General features: G+C 55.6%; 1 protein-coding gene and 2 long non-coding RNA genes across 6 annotated transcripts; all 3 read left to right on the top strand.

Annotated features, from left to right (window-relative positions):
* The first annotated feature begins 7,861 nt into the window (after positions 1–7,861).
* LOC135307038 (uncharacterized) lies at positions 7,862–11,949 on the top strand. Of its 3 annotated transcripts, XM_064431727.1 has the most exons (10): positions 7,862–8,054; positions 8,156–8,227; positions 8,315–8,419; positions 8,719–8,817; positions 8,986–9,057; positions 9,701–9,787; positions 9,991–10,062; positions 10,149–10,247; positions 10,828–10,993; positions 11,524–11,949. In XM_064431727.1, the coding sequence occupies exons 1-10, from the start codon at positions 8,021–8,023 to the stop codon at positions 11,624–11,626; spliced, it is 909 nt and encodes a 302-aa protein (XP_064287797.1). In that variant the 5' UTR covers positions 7,862–8,020; the 3' UTR covers positions 11,627–11,949. The 3 variants fall into 3 exon arrangements, with proteins under 3 accessions (XP_064287797.1, XP_064287799.1, XP_064287798.1); XM_064431729.1 differs by lacking the exon at positions 8,719–8,817; XM_064431728.1 differs by lacking the exon at positions 10,149–10,247.
* Positions 11,950–18,374: 6,425 nt separating this feature from the next.
* LOC135307464 (uncharacterized) lies at positions 18,375–19,584 on the top strand. Of its 2 annotated transcripts, XR_010368185.1 has the most exons (4): positions 18,375–18,474; positions 19,160–19,231; positions 19,320–19,391; positions 19,479–19,584. It is a non-coding gene; the product is annotated as an uncharacterized LOC135307464 (long non-coding RNA). The 2 variants fall into 2 exon arrangements; XR_010368183.1 differs by lacking the exon at positions 18,375–18,474 and having other exon boundaries at positions 19,145–19,231.
* A 297-nt stretch (positions 19,585–19,881) lies between these two features.
* On the top strand, positions 19,882–21,876 carry LOC135307441 (uncharacterized). The gene is made up of 3 exons (XR_010368160.1): positions 19,882–20,101; positions 21,393–21,464; positions 21,772–21,876. It is a non-coding gene; the product is annotated as an uncharacterized LOC135307441 (long non-coding RNA).
* The last annotated feature ends 2,994 nt before the right edge of the window (positions 21,877–24,870 follow it).

Below are 24,870 nucleotides of genomic sequence, written 5' to 3'. Positions count from 1 at the left end.
CAAGGGGCCCCTTCCATCCCAGTGTGGGGCCACTGCAGGCACGAGGTCCCCCTGCTCCTGAGTGGGAGGCAGAGCTGAGGGAGTGCTTTGGAGGGCACCAGTCACCCAAGCGCCCTCACTGCCACTCAGGCCGGAAGGAGAATCTTCAGCAGGGTCACAGCAGCTCTTCTGTCCTGCTGTTCTTTGCAGCTAACCCGGTTGGTGAAAGTGATCTGGCTTCCCAACCCACGTCCAGGACTGAGCCTCTGGGAGATGCTGAGGGTAGGTCAAGGCTTTTCCCCTGGAAGAGTTGCCAGCTCAAGAGCCCAAAGCTTGGCCACAGAGGCAGCGCTGCAGGTGCCAGCACAGAACCATGCACGTGTGTCCTCTTGCCCTGCACGATCCCCTCATGATTTCTGCTCAGCACTGGCAGCTGTCTGGGGAAGGGAGGGCCCTGGCCCAGACACAAAAGCCCAGATACTTTGTAAATCTTTTCCCTTTGCCTTGAAGATGCCAGCAAAGGAATGGGGAATGGTTCCATCTGATCCAACTGTGCTTTTTTGTTTCTCAAGTGATGGACCAAAAGGCAGGGCTGAAGGAGGTGTTTCCCCAAGGAAGCAGGGGCTCATTGGCAGCCCCTGCAGCAGAAAGGAAGGCGATGCCAGACACGGGCACAGGCACAGCAGGTAATTGCTGTGCCGGGCTCAGCCCTGGCTGGGGCTGTGTGGCAGCAGCTCTTCCCCCAGGGCCTGCCCTTGCCCGGCCCGGCAGCAGCCAAAGCTGGAGGCGCCTCGGCTTCCAGGCCTCTGGAGCTGGTTCAGAGCACCGGGGAAACGGGACTGGTGCAGCAACGTCCCTGGCGCTGCAGCTGCTGCGGAGCTGGCCCTGAGTGCCCAGAGGCCCAAGGCACAGGAGCAGCCCCGAGCGGGAGCCCTGCCGCCGGCCCAGGGCCAGAGCCAGCCCTGGCTCCCGACTGGGCAGGGGCTGCGCTGGGTCCTGACAGGGCCTGAGCCTGTCCCCTGGGGCTGGGGGAGCTGTCACGGGGCAGGGAGGGCCAGGGCTGGCAGTGGCTGCTCAGGGATGGCTTTGGCCCGTGTCCCTGGCAGCAGCCACTGCCCAAGCAGCTGCGCTGCCCCCGGGCTCTCCTCCCGGCCTGCTGGGCTTTGTTGGCTGGCACAGCCTGTGCCAAGGGCCGGCAAGGTGCCTGCAGGCCCCAGCTCTGGGGGAAACAGAGAACGTCCTGCCCGTATCCACCGTGCTGCCAGCTCAGCAGTGCAGCCCAGCATGAGCTCATGCTCCGCATTGCTCCCACAGATGCAGCCGGCACCACAACACGTCTTCCCGATGCCCAGAAGGGCCTCAGAAGGGGCTTCTATATTGGAACAGGCTGCTGGGCAGGCTTAATGGCAGGCCTGCTGTTTTTGGACCTTATTCTCATGTTGTGCTGTGTCAAAATCTGGTGTAACTGGAAGAAGAAATGGTGAGTGGTCATCTTTCCCTGAAAGAGATTCTTTTGAAAGTCTAATGTAGACAGGAACCATTCCCACTGAGGCTGCATTGGAGCTGTGGCCAGTCCATGGTTCTCCAAACAACTCTGCTGAGGGTTCTGCTGCTGCCCAGTGCTTCCACTGGCCTCTCAATTGCTGGGCCTTGTCCTGGGGGCCCCGCTGGAGCTGCAGCCAGTGCTGGCTCCCACTGAGGCTGCCTGGCCAAGAGCAGCCCCAGGGGCACGGGGCAGAGGCAGAGGGAGGTGGGGAGGAGAAAGAGCAGGGCCGAGATTGTCCTTGAAAGGCAGAGGCGCTCTGGGGCCCACTCCTGGCCAGGGACCCTGCCCAGAGCCGTGCCCTGCTAGCCGGGGCCTTGAGGGGCAGCTGTCCAGCTGGGCCCAGCTGTGCCAGCAGCTCCAGCCGTGCTGGGGAGCCTTGCCAGCTCTGGGCCCTGCTGTACACGAGGGTCCCTGTGTGCCACTGGCAGCTGGGGCCTCAGACACCTCCTCTCTCCACAGGAGCACCTCTGGAACTTCCCTAGTCCAGCCATATACCTCAGTCATGGGGAACTTGGCCTGTCATCGTGCATCTCCGTGCCAGTATCCGTTGTCCCTTCCACAGGTGTATTACCAGCTCATAGCTGGAAGTATGCTACAACCACTGCCTAGAACAGATCCGACTCTCCCTGAAGGGACTGGCCTAGCTGCCCATCCAGGACAGGAGGTGCAGCCCTCTAGCCAGGGAATGGATTATTCGAAAAGTTATATTTACTTGTAAAAATTTTAGATGTTTATTAAAAACCTTATTAGAAATACAACAGGACACTGAATAAAGACAATGTTACTGTGCCGGGAGTAGAGGATTTTTCCCACCACATTCTCATCCACACAATGGAGGTTTCACCTTTTAACTCTTTTGCCCTTCTTAAAGTTCTGTCCATCGACTCCTTCTTTGATGCCCAGTGCTGGAGTTTACTTCCTTACAACTCGCTTGGAGGTCAGGTGCTGCTGTCGTAGCAAGGTGACCCTCTTAAATGTCTCAAACTCAGGTAATCCCAAGATAACAACACAACAAGGGGTAAAACATGTCTATCTATATATAAAACTTCTCTTAACAAATATACATGATATTTCTCCTTTATTGTGAGAGTCAACTGTCGCATTATTCATCTATCACAGGCTTGAGCCCAGCTTCAGCTCAGGTGTCTGTGTGCTACCACCAGCACTGGCGGAGCTGCTCGTCTGGGCACAGCCAGGCATGGGCAGGCAGCAGCTGGGCATGGGGCTCATCAGACCAACAGCACCCTCATGTTATCTTTGTCTTTCATTTTAAAACATTTAGATATATTTTTCCTTTGTAACATTGAGAAAAGTTTTTCATAGAATACAGACACCAGATATTTGTTCCCCTTTCCTCCTACAGTTCTGTGTTTGACAAAGTAGCTTTACAGTCAGGGAAACCTAGAATCTTCTGACAGTTTGGCAATAAATGTAAAATTGCCTTTAATTCATAATGTTTAGTCTTACACAACCTGGACAAGACCGGCATAGCTCAGGGGAATTATCCCAAGCAGGCTCAGGGCACTGGGGTTCTGAGCAGTCCTGCTGGGGTCCCTCCATGGGGGACACTTCCTGAAACCTGGCAGTGACTGCATGGGGTGCCCATGGTGAGGACAGGACAGAGGAGGGGAGCAAGGCTCCAGTGTGTCCTTAGTGGGCCTGAGCCTGTCCCCTGGGGCTGGGGGAGCTGTCACGGGGCAGGGAGGGCCAGGGGTGGCAGTGGCTGCTCAGGGATGGCTTTGGCCCGTGTCCCTGGCAGCAGCCACTGCCCAAGCAGCTGCGCTGCCCCCGGGCTCTCCTCCCGGCCTGCTGGGCTTTGTTGGCTGGCACAGCCTGTGCCAAGGGCCGGCAAGGTGCCTGCAGGCCCCATCTCTGGGGGAAACAGAGAACGTCCTGCCCGTATCCAGCGTGCTGCCAGCTCAGCAGTGCAGCACAGCACGAGCTCACTCTCCCCACAGATCTTGTAGAGGTTCAAAGCAAGACAGGAACACATGCCCTGATTCCACTTTGATGAATCCCAATGATTTTCTGCTTGCAGGATGGGCACAAGCAGTGCATCATAGGAATAGCCAAGACTCTGTTCACTGTGTCACTTGCCATGGCCTCTTTCACAGTTCTATCTTTCTCCCTTCATATGTCCTGACAAACACCTAAGGGAGAACTGGACCTCTAATTGCGTTGCACATCTCCATGCCCATGCCTGATGTCCCTGTGCCAGCTGCTTTAACAGCTTGTTGCTGTGCAGATGCTGCCTCCAGCCAGACAAGGTCCTCTCCCCTTGAAGGCACCGGCCCTGCTCTCTGGCCCCTACTGAAGGTGGGCAGGGCTTGGCCCAGCTCTTCCCTTGCGATACAGAGATGGAGCTGTCACCCCAGTGTGCGGGTGGTAGCAGCAGCAAAGCCCAGCCAGGATCAGCACTGGCTGAGCTCCGTGCCCAGGGGCAGCTGGGGATGGCTACGATGTGGGCAGGCAGGAGCCAGGCAGGGGATGCTGTTACCAGTGGCGGGTCCCTGGGGAGGATGGGGCAGCCCATGCTGAGCGTCCCTGGGCTGAGGGACATTTCCTTCCATGGGACCATCTGGGACTGGACCTCCTCCAGTGGCATGCCCAGGAAAAGAGGGAAGCCATCAAGAGCCTGTGAGTTACACAGGGATGGGGTGCAGCTTCCTCCCTCCTTGGTTAGCGGGCGGATTAAAAGAGGCCTCTAGGATTTGTGGCAAACAGGAGTGGGCAAACAGGGCCGTGGCATGTTTCTGAGGGACAATTCACGAGGCAGTGTGCACAGGCAGGGCAAGCAGGCAGGGTTGCAGGTTTTCTTGCTAGGAAGGTTTACTGTGTGTTGTTTGCAGTGTTTCTGTTGTTTGGGTGGTTTTGGGGTTTCTGGTAGTAGTGGTTTTTACACAATCGAAAACTGTAGTTAGTACAAGTGCATGTAACTAGATGGAACCCTCCAAAAAGGATGTGTCTGTCCTGACCCATTCCTGTGCAGAGTGTTTGAGCTTAGCAGTGGTTTCAGGGGGCAGTGTGGAGAAAAGCTGCCTGCGGTGTGAACAGGTGAATCATCTCCATTCACTGGTGGCCGAGCTTAGGGAGGAAGTTTAAAGACTGAGGAATATCAGGGAAAGTAAAAGGGAAATAGACTGGTGGAGTTCAGCCCTTCCATCCTTACGGGAGGCCCAGCAAGAGTCACAGGACTCCTATGCTGCCGGGGTCGGCTGTCAGTTGTCTCTGCCCCAGCATGGGAAAAGGTGGTTTTGGGCAGGCCGCGCTCTCGAAGAAGGAGTCTGGAATCTTGCTTTTCGGTCTTGAGTTGCGTTTATTGTTCCTTATCTACAAAGTTTTTCTCTCTGTCCAGCCGAGGTCTGATTAGCAAGACAGCCAAGGGCACTCTCTCCCGTCCATGGGGCGGTTGTCTCTTTTATAGTGAAAACTACGTATTAGATATTTACCTTTAATTTCCAATAATTTCTGCCCTTGTTGGCAAGTGCACCTTCTCTATGAACCAATCCACACATGCCAACATCATCCTGAACATGGATGCCAAGGAGAAGAAAGAAGAAGGACAGGGCACGCCCAAATTCCTCTATCTTAGAACTCCTGACCCCCACGTACAGAATTTCAAACTCCCCTGTACAACATACAAAACCCCCCTGTACAGTGCTCCAAAGTTTTTCCCTTCACCCTGTGATTCCTACTACTATGCTACTTAAAGTTTTGTGGCCTGTCATTCTTTATATAAGGTTGGCAATTTGCTCTATGAATTAAGGTTGAATTTCCAGGTGTCTTTGGCTTCCTGCCAGGGTCTCTGAGCCCCTGCCAGGGCTTTGAGACATCCAGGGCATCCAGAGACATCCTCTGGGTTCCGACACTATGCTGCACACTGTCAGGCAAGAGAAGGACACCTGGTAGATGAAGGGGAGTGGAAATGGTCCCTGCACGGGGAGGTTATGATAAAAATTCCTCCCGACCCCCGTCCCCTAGCCAGGGGCCACTTCAGAATAGGTATGAGCCCCTGGATCTAGAGAGTCAGCCAAATGATTAAGAAGAAAATTATCTGCCCAGAGAGCCTCCAAATTATGATTAATCTGTAACATGGATTGCCACCTCTAACATCAAAAAGGAAAGACGGGTAATCGTGGTGGGTGATTCCCTTCTGAGGGGAACAGAGGGCCCCATGTCAACTGGACCCACCCCACAGAGAGGTCTGCTGCCTCCCTGGGGCCCAGGTGCAGGATATTCCTGAGGGACTTCCTGGGCTCATTCAGTCCTCTGATTATTATCCACTGTTGAAACTCCAGGCTGGCAGTGATGAGATTGAGAAGAGGAGTGTCAGGACCATTGAAAGTCACTTTAGGGCACAGGGACAAGTGGTTGATAGGACAGGGACACAAGTAGTTTTTTCCTCTGTCCCTTTGGTGGCTGAGAAGAATGGTGAAAGCAATAGAAGAGCTCATATCATCAACAAGAGGCTCAAGGGTTGGTGTCCTTGGCAGAATTTTGGATTCTTTGATTATGGCGCAGCTTTTATGGCACCTGGCCTGCTGGAACCAGATGGGCTCCATCTCTCTGTTAAGGGCAGAAGGATTTTAGCTCATGAGCTTGCAGAACTTGTTGAGAGGACTTTAAACTCAGTTTGAAGAGGGAACGGGATGCAGCTGGGCTGTCTGGAAGCAGGCCCAAGAGTGGTAAGCCTGAGTTAGGGATGAAATCAGCAGCCCAGCTGAGGTGCATGGATAGCAGTGCACACAGCATGGGTAACAAACAGCAAGAGCTGGAGGCCATGGTCCAGCAGCAGAGCTGTGATGTCATTGCCATCACAGAAACGTGGTGGGATGCCTCACATGGCTGGAGCACTACACTGGATGGCTACAAGCTCTTCAGGAGAGACAGGAAAGGGTCTCTTCCAACCTGGTCATTCTGTGAATTCTGTAAGAATTCTTAGCATCTCCAGGGACACAGCCTGACCAGCAATGTCAGTAGGCAAAAAATAAGGTTTCACTGAAGAATGGACCTTTGATGAAACAACATATTTACAGTCAGGGCAGTCCATTCATAGAGATGGAGGCACACTCTGGGGGTACAGCGAAGGCCATGAGGTCACAGCAGGGCTCTGGGGTCACAGCAGGCTGAGGTCACAGCAGGCCCTGAGGTCACAGAGGTGCCAGAGGTGCCAGAGCCCCGTGGTTGCACAGCAGCACAAGGAGCCAGCAGTCAGTCCCTGAGCACAACTGTTGCGGCAGCAGCGGCGGTGGCAGCAGCGGTGCTGACGTTGGGACAGCAGTGTCAGGACAGCGGTGGCAGCAAGACCTGCGGGACTGGCGGAGGACAAGGCACCATGGCCCTTGCTCTGCGCCTCCTACTCCTGCTGCTCCTGGCCGTGGCCCTGCCTGCCAGGGCTGCCCAGGCTGCTCCGCTGCAAGCGCGGCGAGCAGGTGAGCCGGCAGCCTGGCTGCCCTTTCCCGGGACAGCGCTCCCTGCTCCACGGGAAGCGCTGGGCATGGTTTTGCCTGTGGGAGGGAGAGAGTCCTGATGGGCCCTGTGCTGCTCCAGCCACCCATCCAGGGATGTTGCAAAGGGCCTGCAAAGAGGCTGGAGCGTGACCAGGAGCCAGCCCAGAGCTCCCCAGGCCCCTGTGCAGCTTTGGCCATGTCCATTCACATCTGGCTCCCACAGCCTTACCCAACCCGTGCCCTGTTCTCTCAGGCAGGAGGGCATCCCAGCACACACAGAAATGGTTCTGATTTCTGCTTCCCTTCAGATTGGGATCCCAACTTGCATTATCTAGATGCCCTGTTGGATGACGGCTTCAGAATGTTGGAGAATGCTGGAGGCAAGTTCTGGTGTGCTTTCCCTGACAGGATAATCAATGTCCATGTGGCAAGAGCTCACTCATCCTCCATGTCCTTGAACGTAATCTCATGGCTGAAGAAATATGGACATCTTGCCCTGCTCCCTTCTGCAGTCCTGAGGGATCCCACAGGATCACTGTCAGTGGGAGGAAGGAGCATTTAGCTTTCAAACTTCCTCCCATGTGCAATGCCACTGTGTCCTTCCATGGGCTCTGTAGCAGCTGCCGAGAAGAGCAGAGAGTGAAGGGGCCGGGCCCAGGGCTGTGCCCCGGGGCTGAGCCTTTCACAGCTCCTTTGCCAGCCCTGGGGAGCCTGAGCTGCTCCTGCTGCCACTGCCAAGCCCCGGCCCTGCCCGGGGCTGGCTTTAGAGCTGCTGGCAGCTCCAGGGAGTCCTTTCTGCCCTGACTGCCCCACAAGGGGCTCCTTCCATCCCAGTGTGGGGCCACTGCAGGCATGAGGTCCCCCTGCCCCTGCTCCAGAGAGGAAGGCAGAGCTGAGGGAGTGCCTTGGAGGGCACCAATCACCCAGGTGCCCTCACTGCCACTTGGGCCTGAAGGAGAATCTTCAGCAGGCTCACAGGAGCTGTTCTGTCCTGGCTTTCTTTGCAGTTGAACCTGATGATAAAGGTGATCCAGCTTCTAAACCCATGTCTGTGAATGACCGTCTGAGAGATGCTGAGGGTAGGCCAAGGCCTTTCCCCCGGGAGAGCTTCCAGCTCAGTGCCCAAAGCTCAGCCATGGGGGCAGAGATGACAGAAGCTTTTGTGGCTGTTGAGTTTCAGGTGTGTCTGCAGGGAGGACTTTTCAGACTCCTTTGCTGGTTACTGCACGCAGGCCTGGCTCCCATCGCAGGGGTGAGTAGTGTGTCCCTGCTGACCTCACAGGCTGAGCCCTGCTCCTGTGGGATCCATTCCTGGGAAATGGAACTATGTTGCTGTAAGGTCCTCCGAGGGGAAAGAACAAAGCTACAGGACACAAGGAATCCCATGAGCCATCTGAACACATGAGGCAAATGCTGAAGGAAATGCAGCAGGCAGGAGGACAAGGTGGGTGCATTTCTCTCATGCTTCCCCTGGGTCTCAGCAGCCAGGGGCTTTGCCTGCACATCTGGACACGCTGTGCCTGGCGCCCCGAGATCCCCTGCGATTTCGCAATTTCTGAGCAGATCAGGAGGCGCAGCTGTTTGCAGGAGGGAAGGCCCTAGGCAAAGACCCCAAAGCCCATCTGATTTCCTGAAGCCTATCCATGAGTTTGACAAACCTTGCCTCCTGAAGATGCCACCTCCCCGCTGGGGAGCAGCTCCATTTGACCCAGCTGTCCCTCTTCCTTTCTCCAAAAATTAAAGGAGAGCCTGTGCAGATGGAAGCATTTCCCAGAGGAAGCAGTGCTTCCATGCCAGCCTCTGCTGCAGGAAGAGAGGCAATGCCAGGCACAGGCACAGGAGGTAATTGCTGTGCCTCTGGGCCTGAGCCCTGCTGAGGCTTGAGCTGCCCTCTCTGCTGCTTGGCAATCCTGGCATGCAGCAGGACCTGACCCCCTCGCAGGGTTCAGTTCCCTAGAGAAGGGGATCCCAGCACACCATGGAACGCTTCCCATCTGTGCTCCTTTCTAGATTGGGATCGGGACTTGCATCATTTGGAAATGCTGGTAAACCATGGTTTAAGGATCTTGGAGCTTGATGAAGGTAGGTTGCCAGCAACCCTTTCCTAACAGAGTAATCACTGTCCAAGTGTAATCATTGTCCAGAGTAATATTCCTCTGTCATTTCCCTTATGATCCTCTGAAGTTTGATGGATTCTGGAAATCCTGGCCTCAAAGTTTCTACTATTGTGCCCAACAGTGATCACGCAGGATCGCTGTCAGTGGGAGAAGGGTGCATTTAGCTTTCAGCCTTCCTCCCATGTGCAATGCCAGTGTGTCCTTCCGTGTGCTCTGTGCAGCCAGGGAGAAGGGCAGAGAGGGAAGGGGCCGGGCCCAGGGCTGTGCCCCAGGGCTGAGCCTTTGGCAGCTCCTTTGCCAGCCCTGGGGAGCCTGAGCTGCTCCTGCTGCCACTGCCAAGCCCTGGCCCTGCCCGGGGCTGGCTTTAGAGCTGCTGGCAGCTCCAGGGAGTCCTTTCTGCCCCGACTGCCCCACAAGGGGCTCCTTCCATCCCAGTGTGGGGCCACTGCAGGCATGAGGTCCCCCTGCCCCTGCTCCAGAGAGGAAGGCAGAGCTGAGGGAGTGCCTTGGAGGGCACCAATCACCCAGGTGCCCTCACTGACACTCGGGCCGGAAGGAGAATCTTCAGCAGGCTCACAGGAGCTGTTCAGTCCCGCCTTTCTTTGCAGCTGAACTTGATGAAGATGATGATGTCGATGAAGATGATCTGGATTCCCAACCCATACCCATTACTGAGCCTCTGGAAGATGCTGAGGGTAGGTCAAGGCTTTCCTCCGTGGGAGAGCTGCCAGCTCAAGAGCCCAAAGCTGGGCGAGGGGGGCATTGATGCAGGTGCCAGCACAGAACCATGCACGTGTGTGCCCTCGCCCTGCACGATCCCCTCACTGCTCCTGCAGCTCAGTGGTGCCCGTGCAGATCAGCAGAGATGGCAGAAGCTTCTGTGGCTGTTGTGTTACAGGTGTGTTTGCAGGGAGGACTTTCCCAGGTCCATTGGTGGATGTTGCACGCAGGACCAGCTCCCGTCGCAGGGGTGAGTAGTGTCTGCCTGATGACCCCACAGGCTCAGCACTGGTTTTGTGGGACCCATTCCTGGGAAATGGAAATATTTCTGTTAAGGTTCCCTGAGAATGGAGAAAATACCTAGAGGAGACAGTAAGTCCCTGGAGGCACCCAAACCCATGGAGAAGTTGCCGGGTGATCTGGAGAGACGCCGTGGTGGGTGCATTTCTGTCATGCTTCCCCTGGGACTCAGCAGCCGTGGGCTTTGGCTGCACATGTGGACACGCCGTGCCCGGCACAGCGGGAAGTGATCCATGGCAGCCTCGCTGCCCCGCTGCTGCTTTCACGCCCTGCAGGGCTGCTTCCCAGCCTGGCCTGGCTGCAGCTTCTGCCCAGCCTCTGCAGGAAGACATTTGGCATCAGCTGATAGGCAGCCCAAACTGCACCATGGGCCTGAGATCCCATGCGATTTCCCAGTCTCTGGGTAGATGCAGAGAGGCAGCTCTTTGCAGGAGGGAGGGCCCTGGAGCAGCTCCAAAACCCTGGGCATTTTCCTTGTCCTTATCCATGTCTTTGACTAGTATTGCCTGCAGCAGAAGGGCACAGCAGAGAGGAATTACAGCGTGCAGCCTCAGGGGCTCGGGCACTGAGCAGTCCTGAGCCAAGGGGTGGCAAGGTGCCTGCAGGCTCCAGCTCTGGGGGAAACAGGGAGTGAGAACATCCTGCCCGTATCCACCGTGCTGCCAGCTCAGCAGTGCAGCTCAGCACAGGCTCATGCTCCACATTGCTCCCACAGATGCAGCCGGCATCACAACACATGCTGACAACATCTGGGAAAGCACGAGAAGAGTTTTCTGCTGGGGAACACCTTGTTTGAAGAAGTTGATGGCCATTGTGGCTGGTGCAGCACTTTGCCTGATGATGTGCTGTGCTGCAATCTGGTATTGCTGGAAGAGAAACTGGTGAGTGTTATGCTGATCTCTAGCTCAAACAGCTTCCTTTAAAGGCTGCTCATAGTCAGGGAACATTCCCAGAGAGGCTGCGGTGGAGTTGTGGCCAGTCCATGATTGTCGAAATAACTCTGCTGAGGGTTCTGCTGCTGCCCAGTGCTTCCACTGGCCTCTCAATTGCTGGGCCTTGTCCTGGGGGCCCCGCTGGGGCTGCAGCCAGTGCTGGCTCCCACTGAGGCTGCCTGGCCAAGAGCAGCCCCAGGGGCACGGGGCAGAGGCAGAGGGAGGTGGGGAGGAGAAAGAGCAGGGCCGAGGTTGCCCTTGAAAGGCAGAGGCGCTCTGGGGCCCGCTCCTGGCCAGGGAGCCTGCCCAGAGCCGTGCCCTGCTGGCCGGGGCCTTGAGGGGCAGCTGTCCAGCTGGGCCCAGCTGTGCCAGCAGCTCCAGCCGTGCTGGGGAGCCTTGCCAGCTCTGGGCCCTGCTGTGCAGGAGGGTCCTTGTGTGCCACTGGCAGCTGGGGCCTCAGCCACCTCCTCTCTGCACAGGCATCACATTGAAGAAAAACTGAAAGCTGCTGGCTGGTCACGAGATCTTTACTGCTGGAAGAGCAACAGCAGCATCTCCGACTCGGACGAGTTTTCGTTTTAGCACTTCCAATCTCTACGGTGACTCGAGGTCGCCTCCTTCCAGGGCTGAAGGCGAAAGTCCCCAGGAAAGGCTGTGGGAAGTTCTCAAGTGAAGACTGACTGAGAGCTTCCAAAATCAGCTTCAAAATTTTCAAAGTAGTTTTGGAATCTGGAGAAGACAACCTTATTTTCTATTAGCTTTTAATTTTTAGAAATATTTAGAAATAGTTTTTGTAGAGACAAATCCCCCAATGTTTCTTCCCCATTTCCACAATATGTCTGTGTTTTTGAAAGTAGTTTTATAGTTCTAGAAAGGTTTTTTGCACTAATACAATAAAAATAAAATAAAATGGCATTTCAGTGGTAATCTTTACTCTGCAAAGAACTAAGACACCCTAAGACACCCAGCCTGCTGCAGAGGCAAAGATCTTTTCCCATGGGAACTTTGTACCTCGTCACAACCAAGTCACGTAAAACCTTTTCCCAGATATTTCCCGGGATTCTTGACCAGCTCACCTCTTAGGCTTCAGAGGCAAATTTTGAGCACAGTGGGAATCTCTTCAAGTCACCATCTTTGTTTGCTTCTGCAAGAACTGCCTCAGTTCCAGAGCAGGGGCTTCACTCAGCTTCCTGCTGCCCCCGGGCTCTCCTCCCGGCCTGCTGGGCTTTGTTGGCTGGCACAGCCTGTGCCAAGGGCCGGCAAGGTGCCTGCAGGCCCCAGCTCTGGGGGAAACAGAGAACGTCCTGCCCACATCCACCGTGCTGCCAGCTCAGCAGTGCAGCACAGCACGGGCTCATGCTCCCCATCGCTCCCACAGATGCAGCCGGCACCACAACACGTCTTCCCCATGCCCAGAAGGAAATTGGTTTCTGCCAGGGAACACACTGCTGGCTAGAGTTAATGACAAGCCTGGCTTTTCTATGGCATGCAGGGCATTGGGGGACCCCTGTAAGGATGGCACTTGGCCCGGGTCCCTCATGAGGCACACCAGCTGGAGGGGGGTTTTGTAGGTGTTGGGTTTTGCAGGAAGGCATGCAGGGCTTTGCGTCCTTTGTAAGTGGTGCACGGGGCTGGGGTTCCTCGTCAGGTTCTCAGGGGATTTGATATCTCTTCTGTGGCATACAGGGGACTGGAGACATTTGTAAGGCTGGCAGGGGCATGAGTACCTCGTGATTAACGTGGTGGTTTAGTGCTTGCCATCAAGGACTGGAGAGGAGCTGAGTCCTTCCTAAGGTGGGCAGGAGGCTGGGCTCTTTTGTGAGGCACACAAGGCTGCCCTGGGGTCTCTGCATTGGTGTGCACGGATTCCCTGCCAGGCACACAGGGATATTTTGGGGTCTCTGCTGAGGGGTGCAGGGATCCCTCAGGAGGCACAAAGGAGTATTGATGGTCTCTACTAAGGTGTGCAGGGATCCCTCATGAGATGTGCAGCGGGGTTTGTCAGTCTCCTCAGCGCAGCAAAGGGCCACTCTGGGTGGAGGCTGTGCAAAGTGGGCAGAAAGCTTCCTGCCAAGCCTTGCGGGGTCGGGCGGGGCCTCTGGAGCCGCCGCGCCCTTGTCGGGCAGGTCCCGGCCCCGGCGGGGAAGGGCCGCGGCCCCGGGCTCCGGCGGCGCTGCCGAGCAGCGGCGGAGGCACAACAAGGGCCCCGCTCCGGCCTGGCCCTGTGCTGCAGCCGAGCACAGCGACAGCCACGGCCGCTCCCTGCGCCACAGACGGCACCGGGGCTGCAGCTGAGGCCATGCCTGCTGCCACTGAGGAAGGAGCTCCTTGCAATGCCCACTTCCCTAAAGCACATGGGCAAGCCAGCACGGCATGGAGAGGGCTTCTGAACTGTGTTCCCATGGACACTGGGATCGAGAGATGGATTGACTGGAAGTCCTGGTCCGTCACAGTGTGAAGATCATGCTGGATGCTGGAGGCGACTTCTCCATGTCCCTTTGCTGACAGAACAATCACAGATTAGCAATTGTGGCCAAGAGCAGCCCCAAGGGCACGGGGCAGAGGCAGAGGGAGGTGGGGAGGAGAAAGAGCAGGGCCGAGATTGCCCTTGAAAGGCAGAGGCACTCTGGGGCCCGCTCCTGGCCAGGGATCCTGCCCAGAGCCGTGCCTGCTGGCCGGGGCCTTGAGGGGCAGCTGTCCAGCTGGGCCCAGCTGTGCCAGCAGCTCCGGCCGTGCTGGGGAGCCTTGCCAGCTCTGGGCCCTGCTGTGCAGGAGGGTCCCTGTGTGCCACTGGCAGCTGGGGCCTCAGCCACCTCCTCTCTCCACAGGAGCGCCTCTGCAGCTTCACAAAACCAGCCAAAGAGTTCCATCAGGGAGACCTGTACCTGTACCTGTACCTGTCATCAGCCATCCCCAAGCCTGTGTCAAACATCCCTGCCACAGCTGCATTATCAGCTTGTTGCTAGGGACATGCTGCCACCACCCAGAACAGGAGCCTCTGTCCCCAAAGCTGCTGGCCCTGGTGTCCGGCCAGGACTGAAGATGGGCCCCCCCCTGCTAGGAAAGGGCTTGAGCAATACCTTTGGGCTTCACTTCTGCTCTCTGGCTGGTAGCAGCAGTACTGGCTGAGCACAGCCAGGAGTGCGCAGGCTGGAGCCGGGCATAGGGCTACTGATCCACCATGTTTTGTCTTCATTTTTCTTTTTTAGAAATTAGAAATTTTTAAAAATATTCAGACTTTTCTTTTTTGTAGAAAGAAACCCCCAAATATTTCTCCCCTTTTTCCATAGTAGCATAGGATTTTCAAAGTAGTTTTAGAATAGGGAATAATGTAGAACATTTTTGCCCTTCTAGAATAAACACCAGAATTTAATAGCCAAATTTTACTCCAGGAAGAACTAAGACATCTCAAGACACCTAGTCTACTGGAGAAACCACTTTCCCTCTGGAGATTTTTACGTAGTCACAACAACCAATGAAAAACCTTTTTCTTGATATTTTTCAGAATATCTGACAAGCTTAGCTCTTAGTCTTCAGCAGCAAACTTTGAGTACAATACTAATCTGCTGCTGCGCAGGTTGGTCTCTTGTTATCTTGGTTTAGGGCAGATTTGGGAGATAACCTCCAAAGGCATTCTCTAGGAAACACATTCAAGAGGCCCCTCTGCCAACTAGATTGGGAAAAAGATTTTTTTTTTGTGAAAATGGGATAAAAACCCTCTTTATTTAATAGGCAAAGAATTCACCATCAGAAAAAATGATGAACAATGTTAAACAATAAAACCTCTCGCCACTTAGAAGAGATGACATGCTCAGAAAGTCACCTTCGTGGGCTATAGCTCTGCTAACTCATTCTCTTCTCAGTCCCTCTAGCACTGGAAATGCTGCAAGCCTGGCCCAGCCCAGTGGGCCACAGCAGTGAGCTGCTGGTGCCCTTCTGGGTTTTCAGTCCAGAGGAGGTTTAAACAGTTCCACGAAAAAAGAAAAACCACAGTCCAGAGAAATTCTCTGCCTTAGCTAGCTAAAACTAACTAAAAATCAAAGTAGAGCTCTATCCTGTTGTCTGTCCTTGCCGCAGACAACACAGTGCAGGAGAAGGATGCAGACGTGCAAGTGCAGTTTCTGATAACAAACTCCACGATTCTTCTTGTCCCCCCTTCACTCTTGGAACCAGACCTAAAGGTGCAAAACTTATTTCTGGGGTCAACCCACAAGTGGGGATACAAGCATCATAAAGTCTTCCCAGGACAGTGTCCCAGCTGCAACTGGGGCTGCAGCTACCTCCTCGCTCAACAGCTGCCCCTCTGCAAGTTCACAAGAACAGCCAAACACCTCCGTCTGGGACACACCTGGCACACACTTCCCATCTCCATGCCCGTGCCCAATGTCCCTGTCACAGCTGCATTACCAGCCTGCTGCCGTGCAGATGCTGCCTCCACCCAAACAAGACCCTGTGTCCCTGAAGGTTTTGCTGAGCAATGGCCCTTGGATGAAGCAAAGCAATTACAATCAGTGTAATAGCCTTAATGGGGGATGCGGGACTCCAGGCAGCTCTGCATAATGCACTTTCTTACATCCAAGACATTACAGCAGTCCAGGGTCGTGCGTGACAGAGCCTGTGCCTGCAGCTGTCAGCTCCAGCTGCACACAAGCCTGAAGACCCTTTAGTTTTGCTTACAATGCATTATGTACTTTTCTTCGCTGAGCATCTTAAGAGAGAAGAACCAATCGGTACCTTAACATTTATCTATAACCTGTCATAACTACTGTAATTACCACATTCATGTTACTGTTCTCCAATCACTAAAAGTTAGTACATTACAGTTTAAACTAGAAGTTGTCGAAAATTCTGAGAGCTTCTTTCTACTTGCAACATCAGCCGTCTTGTTTCCTGTGCTATCTTCATGCTTGGTGAAAGCATCTTCTTCTTTCAGGTGGGTTTATCCTTTGCTCCAGATCATAAAGCCCCCTTCAAACTAACACACCATTTGCCTTCTTAGTTATCCACTAAGAGTGGCTCGGCAATTCTTTTATTCTATATCAACACTTGCTTCCATCTCTATTTCTTCTTCAGATTCCACATTCAAAAATCTCTCTGCCAAGCACACATATCTGTGAGACTTTCTTGTCAAACTTTCATCCTTCCCAACAAATCAGGGCAGTCCATTGGTACAGATGGGGGCACACTCTGGGGGTACAGCTGAGGCCATGAGGTCACAGCAGGGCTCTGGGGTCACAGCAGGCTGAGCTCTCAGCAGACCCTGAGGTCACAGAGGTGCCAGAGGTGCCAGAACCCCGTGGTTGCACAGCAGCACAAGGAGCCAGCAGTCAGTCCCTGAGCACAACTGTTGCGGCAGCAGCGGCGGTGGCAGCAGCGGTGCTGACGTTGGGACAGCGGTGTCGGGACAGCGGTGGCAGCAAGAGCTGCAGGACTGGCAGAGGACAAGGCACCATGGCCCTTGCTCTGCGCCTCCTACTCCTGCTGCTCCTGGCCGTGGCCCTGCCTGCCAGGGCTGCCCAGGCTGCTCCGCTGCAAGCGCAGCGAGCAGGTGAGCCGGCAGCCTGGCTGCCCTTTCCCGGGACAGCGCTCCCTGCTCCCCGGGAAGCGCTGGGGATGGTTTTGCCCAGGGCTTTAGGGAGGGTTTCCTCTGTGGGAGGGAGAGTGTCCCAAGGGGCCCTGGGTAGCCCCATTTCCCATTCCTGTCCCAGAATGTTACACAGGGCAGGGAAAGTGGGTGGAGAGAGGCCAGGAGCCAGCCCAGAGCTCCCCAGGCCCCTGTGCACCTTTGGTCACGTCCATTCACATCTGGCTCCCACGGCCTTACCCGATGCCCTTGCAGTGCCCAGTTCCCTGTGGCAGAAGGGGATCCCAGCACACACAGAAATGGTTCTGGTCTTTGCTCCCTTCTAGAATTGGATCATGACTTACATGACTTGGAAGTCCTGGTGAATGACATTTTGAATGTCTTAGAGAATGCTGGAGGCAAGTTCTGCATTTCCGTTTTGACTGGCAGAATAATCCGTGTCCATGTGGCAAAAGCTCACTCCTGGGCCATTTGTTAAGTCAGGGTTGAAAGATTCTGAAAACCTTGCCCTGGTCCCTTCTGGAGCCCTGAGGGATCCCACAGGATCACTGTCAGTGGGAGGAAGCAGCATTTAGCTGTCCATTTTCCTCCTGTGTGCAATGCCAGTGTGTCCTTCCATGTGCTCTGTGCAGCCACAGAGAAGAGCAGAGAGGGAAGGGGCTAGGCCCAGGGCTGTGCCCCAAGGCTGAGCCTTGTGGGGAGCCTGAGGATCTCCTGCAGTGCCACAGGAGCTCTTCTGTCCTGCCTTTCTTTGCAGCTGAACCTGCTGGTGAAGGTGGTGCAGCTTCTGAACCCACATCCAGGACTGAGGCTCTGGGAGATGCTGAGGGTAGGTCAAGGCCTTTCCCCTGGGAGAGCTGCCAGCTCAGAGGCCAAAGCTGGGCCAGGGAGGCAGCGCTGCAGGTGCCAGCACAGAACCATGCACGTGTGTGCCCGCGCCCTGCACGATCCCCTCACCGCTGCTGCGGCTCAGTGGTGCCCGTGCAGATCAGCAGAGATGGCAGAAGCGTCTGTGGCTGTTGAGTTACAGGTGTGTCTGTGGGGAGGACTTTCCCAGGTCCCGTGGTGGATGTTGCACGCAAGCCCAGCTCCCGTCGCAGGGGTGAGTAGCATCTGCCTGATGACCCCACAGGCTGAGCCCTGCTTTTGTGGGATCCGTTCCTGGGAAATGGAACTAATGTTGTTCTAAGGTCCTCTGAGGGGAAAGAACAAAGCTACAGGACACCAGAAACCCCATGAGCCATCTGAAAACATGAGGCAAATGCTGAAGGAAATGCAGCAGGCAGGAGGACAAGGTGGGTGCATTTCCCTCATGCTTCCCCTGGGACTCAGCAGCCGGGGCCTTTGGCTCCACATCTGGACACGCCGTGCCCGGCACAGTGGGAAGGGATCCATGGCAGCCTCGCTGCCCCGCTGCTGCTTTCATGCCCTGCAGGGCTGTTTCCCAGCCTGGCCTGGCCGCAGCTTCTGCCCAGCCCCTGCAGGAAGGCATTTGGCATCAGCTGACAGGCCGCCCAAACTGCACCATGGGCCTGAGATCCCCTGCAATTTTCCAGTCGCCGGGTAGAACAGAAAGGGCACCTGCTTGTAGGAGGGAGGGCCCTGGCCTGCCCAAAAAGTTTATAGGAATTTTCCTGATTCTTAGTGATGTCTTTGACAAGCATTCCCTCCTAAAGTTGCCACCTCCCCTGTGGGGAACAACCACACCTGATCCAACTGTCCCTCTTCCTTTCTCTAGAACTGGATGGAGAGGCTGGGCAGATGGCGGCGGTTCCTGGACGAAGCAGTGGTTCCGTGCCAGCCTCTGTTGCAGGAAGGGAGGCCATGCTAGGCACAGGCACAGGAGGTAATTGCTGTGTATCTGAGCCTGAGCCCTGCTGAGGCTTGAGCTGCCCTCTCTGCTGCTTGGCAGTGCGGGCACAGCCTGGACTAGAGCGGCACAGCCCAGGGGAATTATCCCGAGCAGGCTCAGGGCACTCGGGTACTGAGCAGTCCTGCTGGGGTCTCTCCATGGGAGACATGTCCTGAAACCTGGCAGTGACTGCACGAGGTGCCCACGGTGGGGAAAGGACAGAGGGGGAGAGCAAGGCTCCAGTGTGTCCTGAGAGGGCCTGGATATGTGCCCTTGGGATCTGGGAGCTGTTCCCAGGGGAAAAGAGGCATGGAGAGACAGAAGAAGGTAGAACGGGAGGGAGAAAAGGGCAGGAGGGATGGAGGGATAGAGGGATAGTTGTGGCACTGCCTGCTGCAGTTTTCCCCAGTGCTTTAGCAAGAGTTTCAGCTGTGAGAGTGAGAGAGAGTCCGAGGGCCGTGGGTTGCTCCATCAGCCCCTCCAGGGATGTTGCAAAGGGCATGGAAAGAGGCACCAGGAGCCAGCCCAGAGTTCCTAAGGCCCCTGTGCAGCTTTGGCCACATCCATTCACATCCGGCTCCCACGGCCTTACCCGACCCCCTTGCAGTGCCCAGTTCCCTGTGGCAGAGGGGGATCCCAGCACACCCTGAAAAATGTTCTCATCTGTGCTCCATTCTAGATGTGGTTGCTTGGAAGGCTTCTCCATTAGCTTGGCTGCATAAAGTTTTGAAGCCCTTGGAGTCTCCTGCAGGTATGTTCTCAGTGTGCCACCAAGGAAGAATTGTTGACAGCCTGTCAGGAACCAGGTGACAGAAGATTCTGTGGCTGTTGTGTTACAGATGGGTCTGCAGGGAGGACTTTTCCTGTTCCTTTGCTGATTCCTGCACAGAAGCCTGGCTCCCATGGCAGGGGTAAGTCGTGCTTCCCTGCTGACCCAACAGGCTGAGCCCTGCTTTTGTGGGACCCATTCCTGGGAAACGGAACTACTTTCTCTTAAGGTCCCCTGAGAGGGAAGAACAAAGGCAAAGGACAGAAGAAACCCCACGAGCCAAAAAACACCCTGAAACAAATCGGTACAGAACTGCACAAAGGGCATGGTGAGAGCATTTCCCTCTGCCTTACCCTGGGACTCAGCAGACAGGGGCTTTGGCTGCACATCTGGACACGCCGTGCCCGGCACAGCGGGAAGGGATCCATGGCAGCCTCGCTGCCCCGCTGCTGCTTTCACGCCCTGCAGGGCTGTTTGCCAGCCTGGCCTGGCCGCAGCTTCTGCCCAGCCTCTGCAGGAAGGCATTTGGCATCAGCTGGCAGGCAGCCCAAACTGCACCACTGGCCTGAATTCCTCTCCAATTTCCCAGTCCCCAGGCCCATCCGGAGTGGTGGCTGCTTGGAGGAGGGAGGGCCATAGCCAGTCCCAAGGCACTGGAGGGATCAGGATTTTCCTGTTCCTTATCCATGACTGGGACATGTGTTGCCTCCTGAAGAGGCCACCTCCCCAGTGCGTAATGATTCCATCTGATCTAGCTGTGCCTCTTCCTTTCTCAAGGGATGGACAGAGAGGCTCTGTGGAAGGTGGCATTTCCTGAAGGAAGGGAGGAGATGCCAGGCACAGGCACAGGAGGTAATTGCTGTGCCTCTGGGCCTGAGCCCTGCTGAGGCTTGAGCTGCCCTCTCTGCTGCTTGGCAGTGCGGGCACAGCCCGGAGAAGACAGGCACAGCCCAGGGGAATTATCCCGAGCAGGCTCAGGGCACTCGGGTCCTGAGCAATCCTGCTGGGGTCCCTCCATGGGAGACATGTCCTGAAAACTGGGAGTGACTGCACGGAGTGCCCATGGTGAGGAAAGGACAGAGGGGGAGAGCAAGGATCCAGTGTGTCTTGAGAGGGCCTGGCTGTTTGCCCTTGGGCTGTGGGAGCTGTTCCGTGGGCAGGTGGGCAAGCAGGAGGGAGGGACAGAGGTTGGGAGGGATAGTTGTGGCACTGCCTGCTGCAGTTTTCTCCAAGCATTTAGTGAGGGGTTCCTGTGTGGGAATGAGGGAGGCCCAGGGCCCTGGGCTGCTCCAGCAGCTCCTAAAGGGATGTTCCCAAGGGCATGGAAAGAGTGTTGAGAGAGACCAGGAGCCACAGGCTGCCACAGCCTTATCCAACCCCCTTGCAGTGCCCAGATCCTTAAGGCAGAAAGGTATCCCAGCACACCATGGAAATGGTTATGATCGCTGCTCCCTTTTAGATTGGGATCATGGTTTAGATTACTTGGAAACACTGGTGAATGGTGGTTTGAAGACCTTGCCAGATGTTGGAGGCAAGTTCTCAATGTACATTTCCTGACAGAATAATCAGTGTCAATGTGGCAAGAGCTCAGTCAAGTGGCATTTCCCTTAAGTTCCTCTGAAGGTTGATCAGTTCAGGAAGTCTTGCCCTGCTCCATTCTTGTGCTGTGAAGGATCCCACAGGATTGCTGTCAGTGGGAACATTTATCTGTCCATCTTCCTCCCGTGTGCAATGCCAGTGTGTCCTTCCATGTGCTCTGTTGCAGCCACCGAGAAGAGCAGAGAGGGAAGGGGCCGGGCCCAGGGCTGTGCCCCGGGGCTGAGCCTTTGGCAGCTCCTTTGCCAGCCCCAGGGAGCCTGAGCTGCTCCTGCTGCCACTGCCAAGCCCTGGCCCTGCCCAGGGCTGGCTTTAGAGCTGCTGGCAGCTCCAGGGAGTTCTTTCTGCCCCGCAAGGGGCTCCTTCCATCCCAGTGTGGGGCCACTGCAGGCACGAGGTCCCCCTGCCCCTGCTTCAGAGTGGAAGGCAGAGCTGAGGGAGTGCCTTGGAGGGCACCAATCACCCAGGTGCCCTCACTGCCACTCGGGGCTAAAGGAGAATCTTCAGCAGGGTCACAGGAGCTCTTCTGTCCTGCCTTTCTTTGCAGCTAACGCGGCTGGTGAAAATGATCTGGCTTCCGAACCCACATTCAGGATTGAGCCTCTGGGAGATGCTGAGGGTAGGTCAAGGCCTTTCCCCCTGGGAGAGCTGCTGGCTCAAGAGCCCAAAGCTCAGCCAGGGAGGCAGCGCTGCAGGTGCCAGCACAGAACCATGCACGTGTGTGCCCTCGCCCTGCACGAAACCTTCATGATTTCTGCTCAGCACTGACAGCTGTCTGGGGAAGGGAGGGCCATGGCGCAGCCACAAAACCCCAGATATTTTGTGAATCCTTTCCCTATTTTTGATAAGCATGCTGCCATGATGATGCCAGCAAAGGAATGGGGAAATTTTCCATCTCATCCAGCTGTCCCTTTTTGTTTCTCAAGTGATGGACCAAAAGGCAGGACAGAAGGAGGTGTTTCCCCAAGGAAGCAGTGGCTCATTGGCAGCCCCTGCTGCAGGAAGGAAGGCGATGGCAGACACGGGCACAGGCACAGCAGGTAATTGCTGTGCCGGGCTCAGCCCTGGCTGGGGCTGTGTGGCAGCAGCTCTTCCCCCAGGGCCGGCCCTTGCCCGGCCCGGCAGCAGCCAAAGCTGGAGGCGCCTCGGCTTCCAGGCCTCTGGAGCTGGTTCAGAGCCCCGGGGAAACGGGACTGGTGCAGCAACGTCCCTGGCGCTGCAGCTGCTGCGGAGCTGGCCCTGAGTGCCCAGAGGCCCGAGGCACAGGAGCAGCCCCGAGCGGGAGCCCTGCCGCCAGCCCAGGGCCAGAGCCAGCCCTGGCTCCCGACTGGGCAGGGGCTGGGCTGGGTCCTGACAGGGCCTGAGCCTGTCTCCTGGGGCTGGGGGAGCTGTCACGGGGCAGGGAGGGCCAGGGGTGGCAGTGGCTGCTCAGGGATGGCTTTGGCCCGTGTCCCTGGCAGCAGCCACTGCCCAAGCAGCTGCGCTGGCCCCGGGCTCTCCTCCCGGCCTGCTGGGCTTTGTTGGCTGGCACAGCCTGTGCCAAGGGCCGGCAAGGTGCCTGCAGGCCCCAGCTCTGGGGGAAACAGAGGACGTCCTGCCCGTATTCACCATGCTGCCAGCTCAGCAGTGCAGCACAGCACGGGCTCACGCTCCCCATTGCTCCCACAGATGCAGCCAGCACCACAGCACCTGTTCCCGATGCCCAGAGGGGCCTCGGAAGGGGCTTCTGTAAGGGAGCAGGCTGCTGGCCCAGGTTAATGGAAGGCGTGCTTTTTTTGGAATTTACCTTCATCTTATGCTGTGTCTACATTAATTATTATTGGAAGAGAAAATGGTGAGTGTTTTCTTCATCTTTCTGTGAAACAGCTTCTTATGAAAATCTAATACAGACAGGAAACATTCTCAGGGAGGCTGCAATGGAGTTGTGGCCAGTCCATGATTGTCCAAATAACTCTGGTGAGGGTTCTGCTGCTGCCCAGTGCTTCCATTGGCCTCTTAATTGCTGGGGCTTGTCCTGGGGAGCCCTCTGGGGCAGCAGCCAGGGCTGGCTCCCACTGAGGCTGCCTGGCCAAGAGCAGCCCCAGGGGCACAGGGCAAAGGCAGAGGGAGGTGGGGAGGAGAAAGAGCAGGGCCGAGATTGCCCTTGGAAGGCAGAGGCGCTTTGGGGCCCGCTCCTGGCCAGGGACCCTGCCCAGAACCGTGCCCTGCTGGCCGGGGCCTTGAGGGGCAGCTGTCCAGCTGGGCCCAGCTGTGCCAGCAGTTCCAGCCATGCTGGGGAGCCTTGCCAGCTCTGGGCCCTGCTGTGCACGAGGGTCCCTGTGTGCCACTGGCAGCTGGGGCCTCAGCCACCTCCTCTCTCCACAGGAGCGCCTCTGCAGCTTCACAAGACTGGCCAAAGAGTTCCATCAGGGAGACCTGTACCTGTACCTGTGCTTCTCATCAGCCTTCTCTATGCTAGTGTCCAAAGTCTCTGCCACGGCTGCATTACCAGCTTGTTGCTAGGGACATGCTGCCACCACCCAGAACAGGAGCCTCTGGCCCTGAACGTGCTGGCGTTGGTGTCCAGCCAGGACTGAAGGTGGGACCCTCCTGCCAGGGAAGGGCTTGATCAACGTCTTTTACCTCTGCTCTCTGGGTGGTAGCATCAGCCCTGCCTGTGCTGATTTTTTGGGCACAACCAGGTTTGTGCATACAGCAGCCGGGCATGTGTCTCCTGACACTAGGATCTAATATATTTATTTTTAATTTTGCAAAATTTAGGAACATTTGTCATAGAATATTCCCCTAATAGTTCTTCCCCTTTCCCACAACAGTTCTATATTTCTCAGCGTAGTTTTAGTAGTTGGAAAACCAGAACAGTTTCACACTTCTAGAATAAAATAATAATAATAAAAAAATTGCATTGAATTGGTAATCTTTATTCCTGGAAGAACTAAGTTCACTGAAGAAACATAGTCTACTGCAGAGGCTCATTGCCCAGGGCAGATTTGTATCTTCTCACAACTAACCAAGAACCTTTTCCCTCATATTTTCTGGGATTTCTGACAAGCTCACCTCTTAGTCTTAAGAGGCAAGCTCTGAGCACAGTAGGAATCCCCTCAAGTCATCATCTTTGTTTGTTTCTGCCAAGAACTGCCTCAGTTCTAGAGCAGAGGATTCTCTCAGCTTCCTGCCGCCCTGCTCCCCCCAAGCCTGTCCTGAGCCCTCTCCTGCAGCTGCTGCACTACCGTGGAGCTGCTGTAAAACACAACAGCTCTGCCACAGCCGCTCAGCTGGATTGCAGAAGCTTTCTGGCTGTGCTTACATTAGGCTGGTGGCTTCTCGAAACACAAGCTGAGCTTCTGAATGCTGTGTTTCACCTGGCACAGGAACTGATGCTGCCTTTCTCATGAAGCCTAATCTCCCATGGCCTTTCAACACTTTCTGGCCAGCATATGGCCTGGAAAACCATTTAATGCAGCCATTTAGTACTGAAAATTACCCAGTCTGTGTATCAAAGGAACTTGTTTAAATGCTGGAGCCCACCAGAGCATCCTTCCAGGCCATAATTTACTCCCCCGCACCTCCCCCTCCATGACTGACAAACAGCACCTTTGACAGTTCTTTCCTCCAGAACCATTTTATTTGGGGGAGGAAAAAAAAGGAAATGTTCTGGGATACAATCATCATCATCATCATCATCATCATCACAATGAGCCACAAATTAGTTAAATTACATCAACATCTCAGACTGTGGACTTATTTCTCAGAGTGCAGCACTGGCTGTACTACCTCCTGAAACTGCAGATGTGCTACAGTCTTTAAAATCAGGTGGATGCAGACGAGATTTGGAGCCAAGCACAGCTTTGGGAGAGCTTTAGGGATTGGGCCTCCACGGGCACCGCTGTGTGCCTGGAGTAACCTGCCCCAAGCCATCTGCCACCTGAAGAGCCAAGTGGGGCACGGAAAAGCACAGGCTGCAGAGGGGCTGGGAGTGCAGGGAGCCCATCCTTGTCAGGACTAACACGCTCATCCCACCTTTGGAC

Source organism: Passer domesticus, chromosome 9, assembly GCF_036417665.1.
Source record: "Passer domesticus isolate bPasDom1 chromosome 9, bPasDom1.hap1, whole genome shotgun sequence".
In the NCBI taxonomy this organism is placed as follows: Eukaryota; Metazoa; Chordata; class Aves; order Passeriformes; family Passeridae; genus Passer; species Passer domesticus.
Note: the sequence above shows the minus strand (reverse complement) of the source record. Positions and strands in the feature narration are given on the sequence as shown.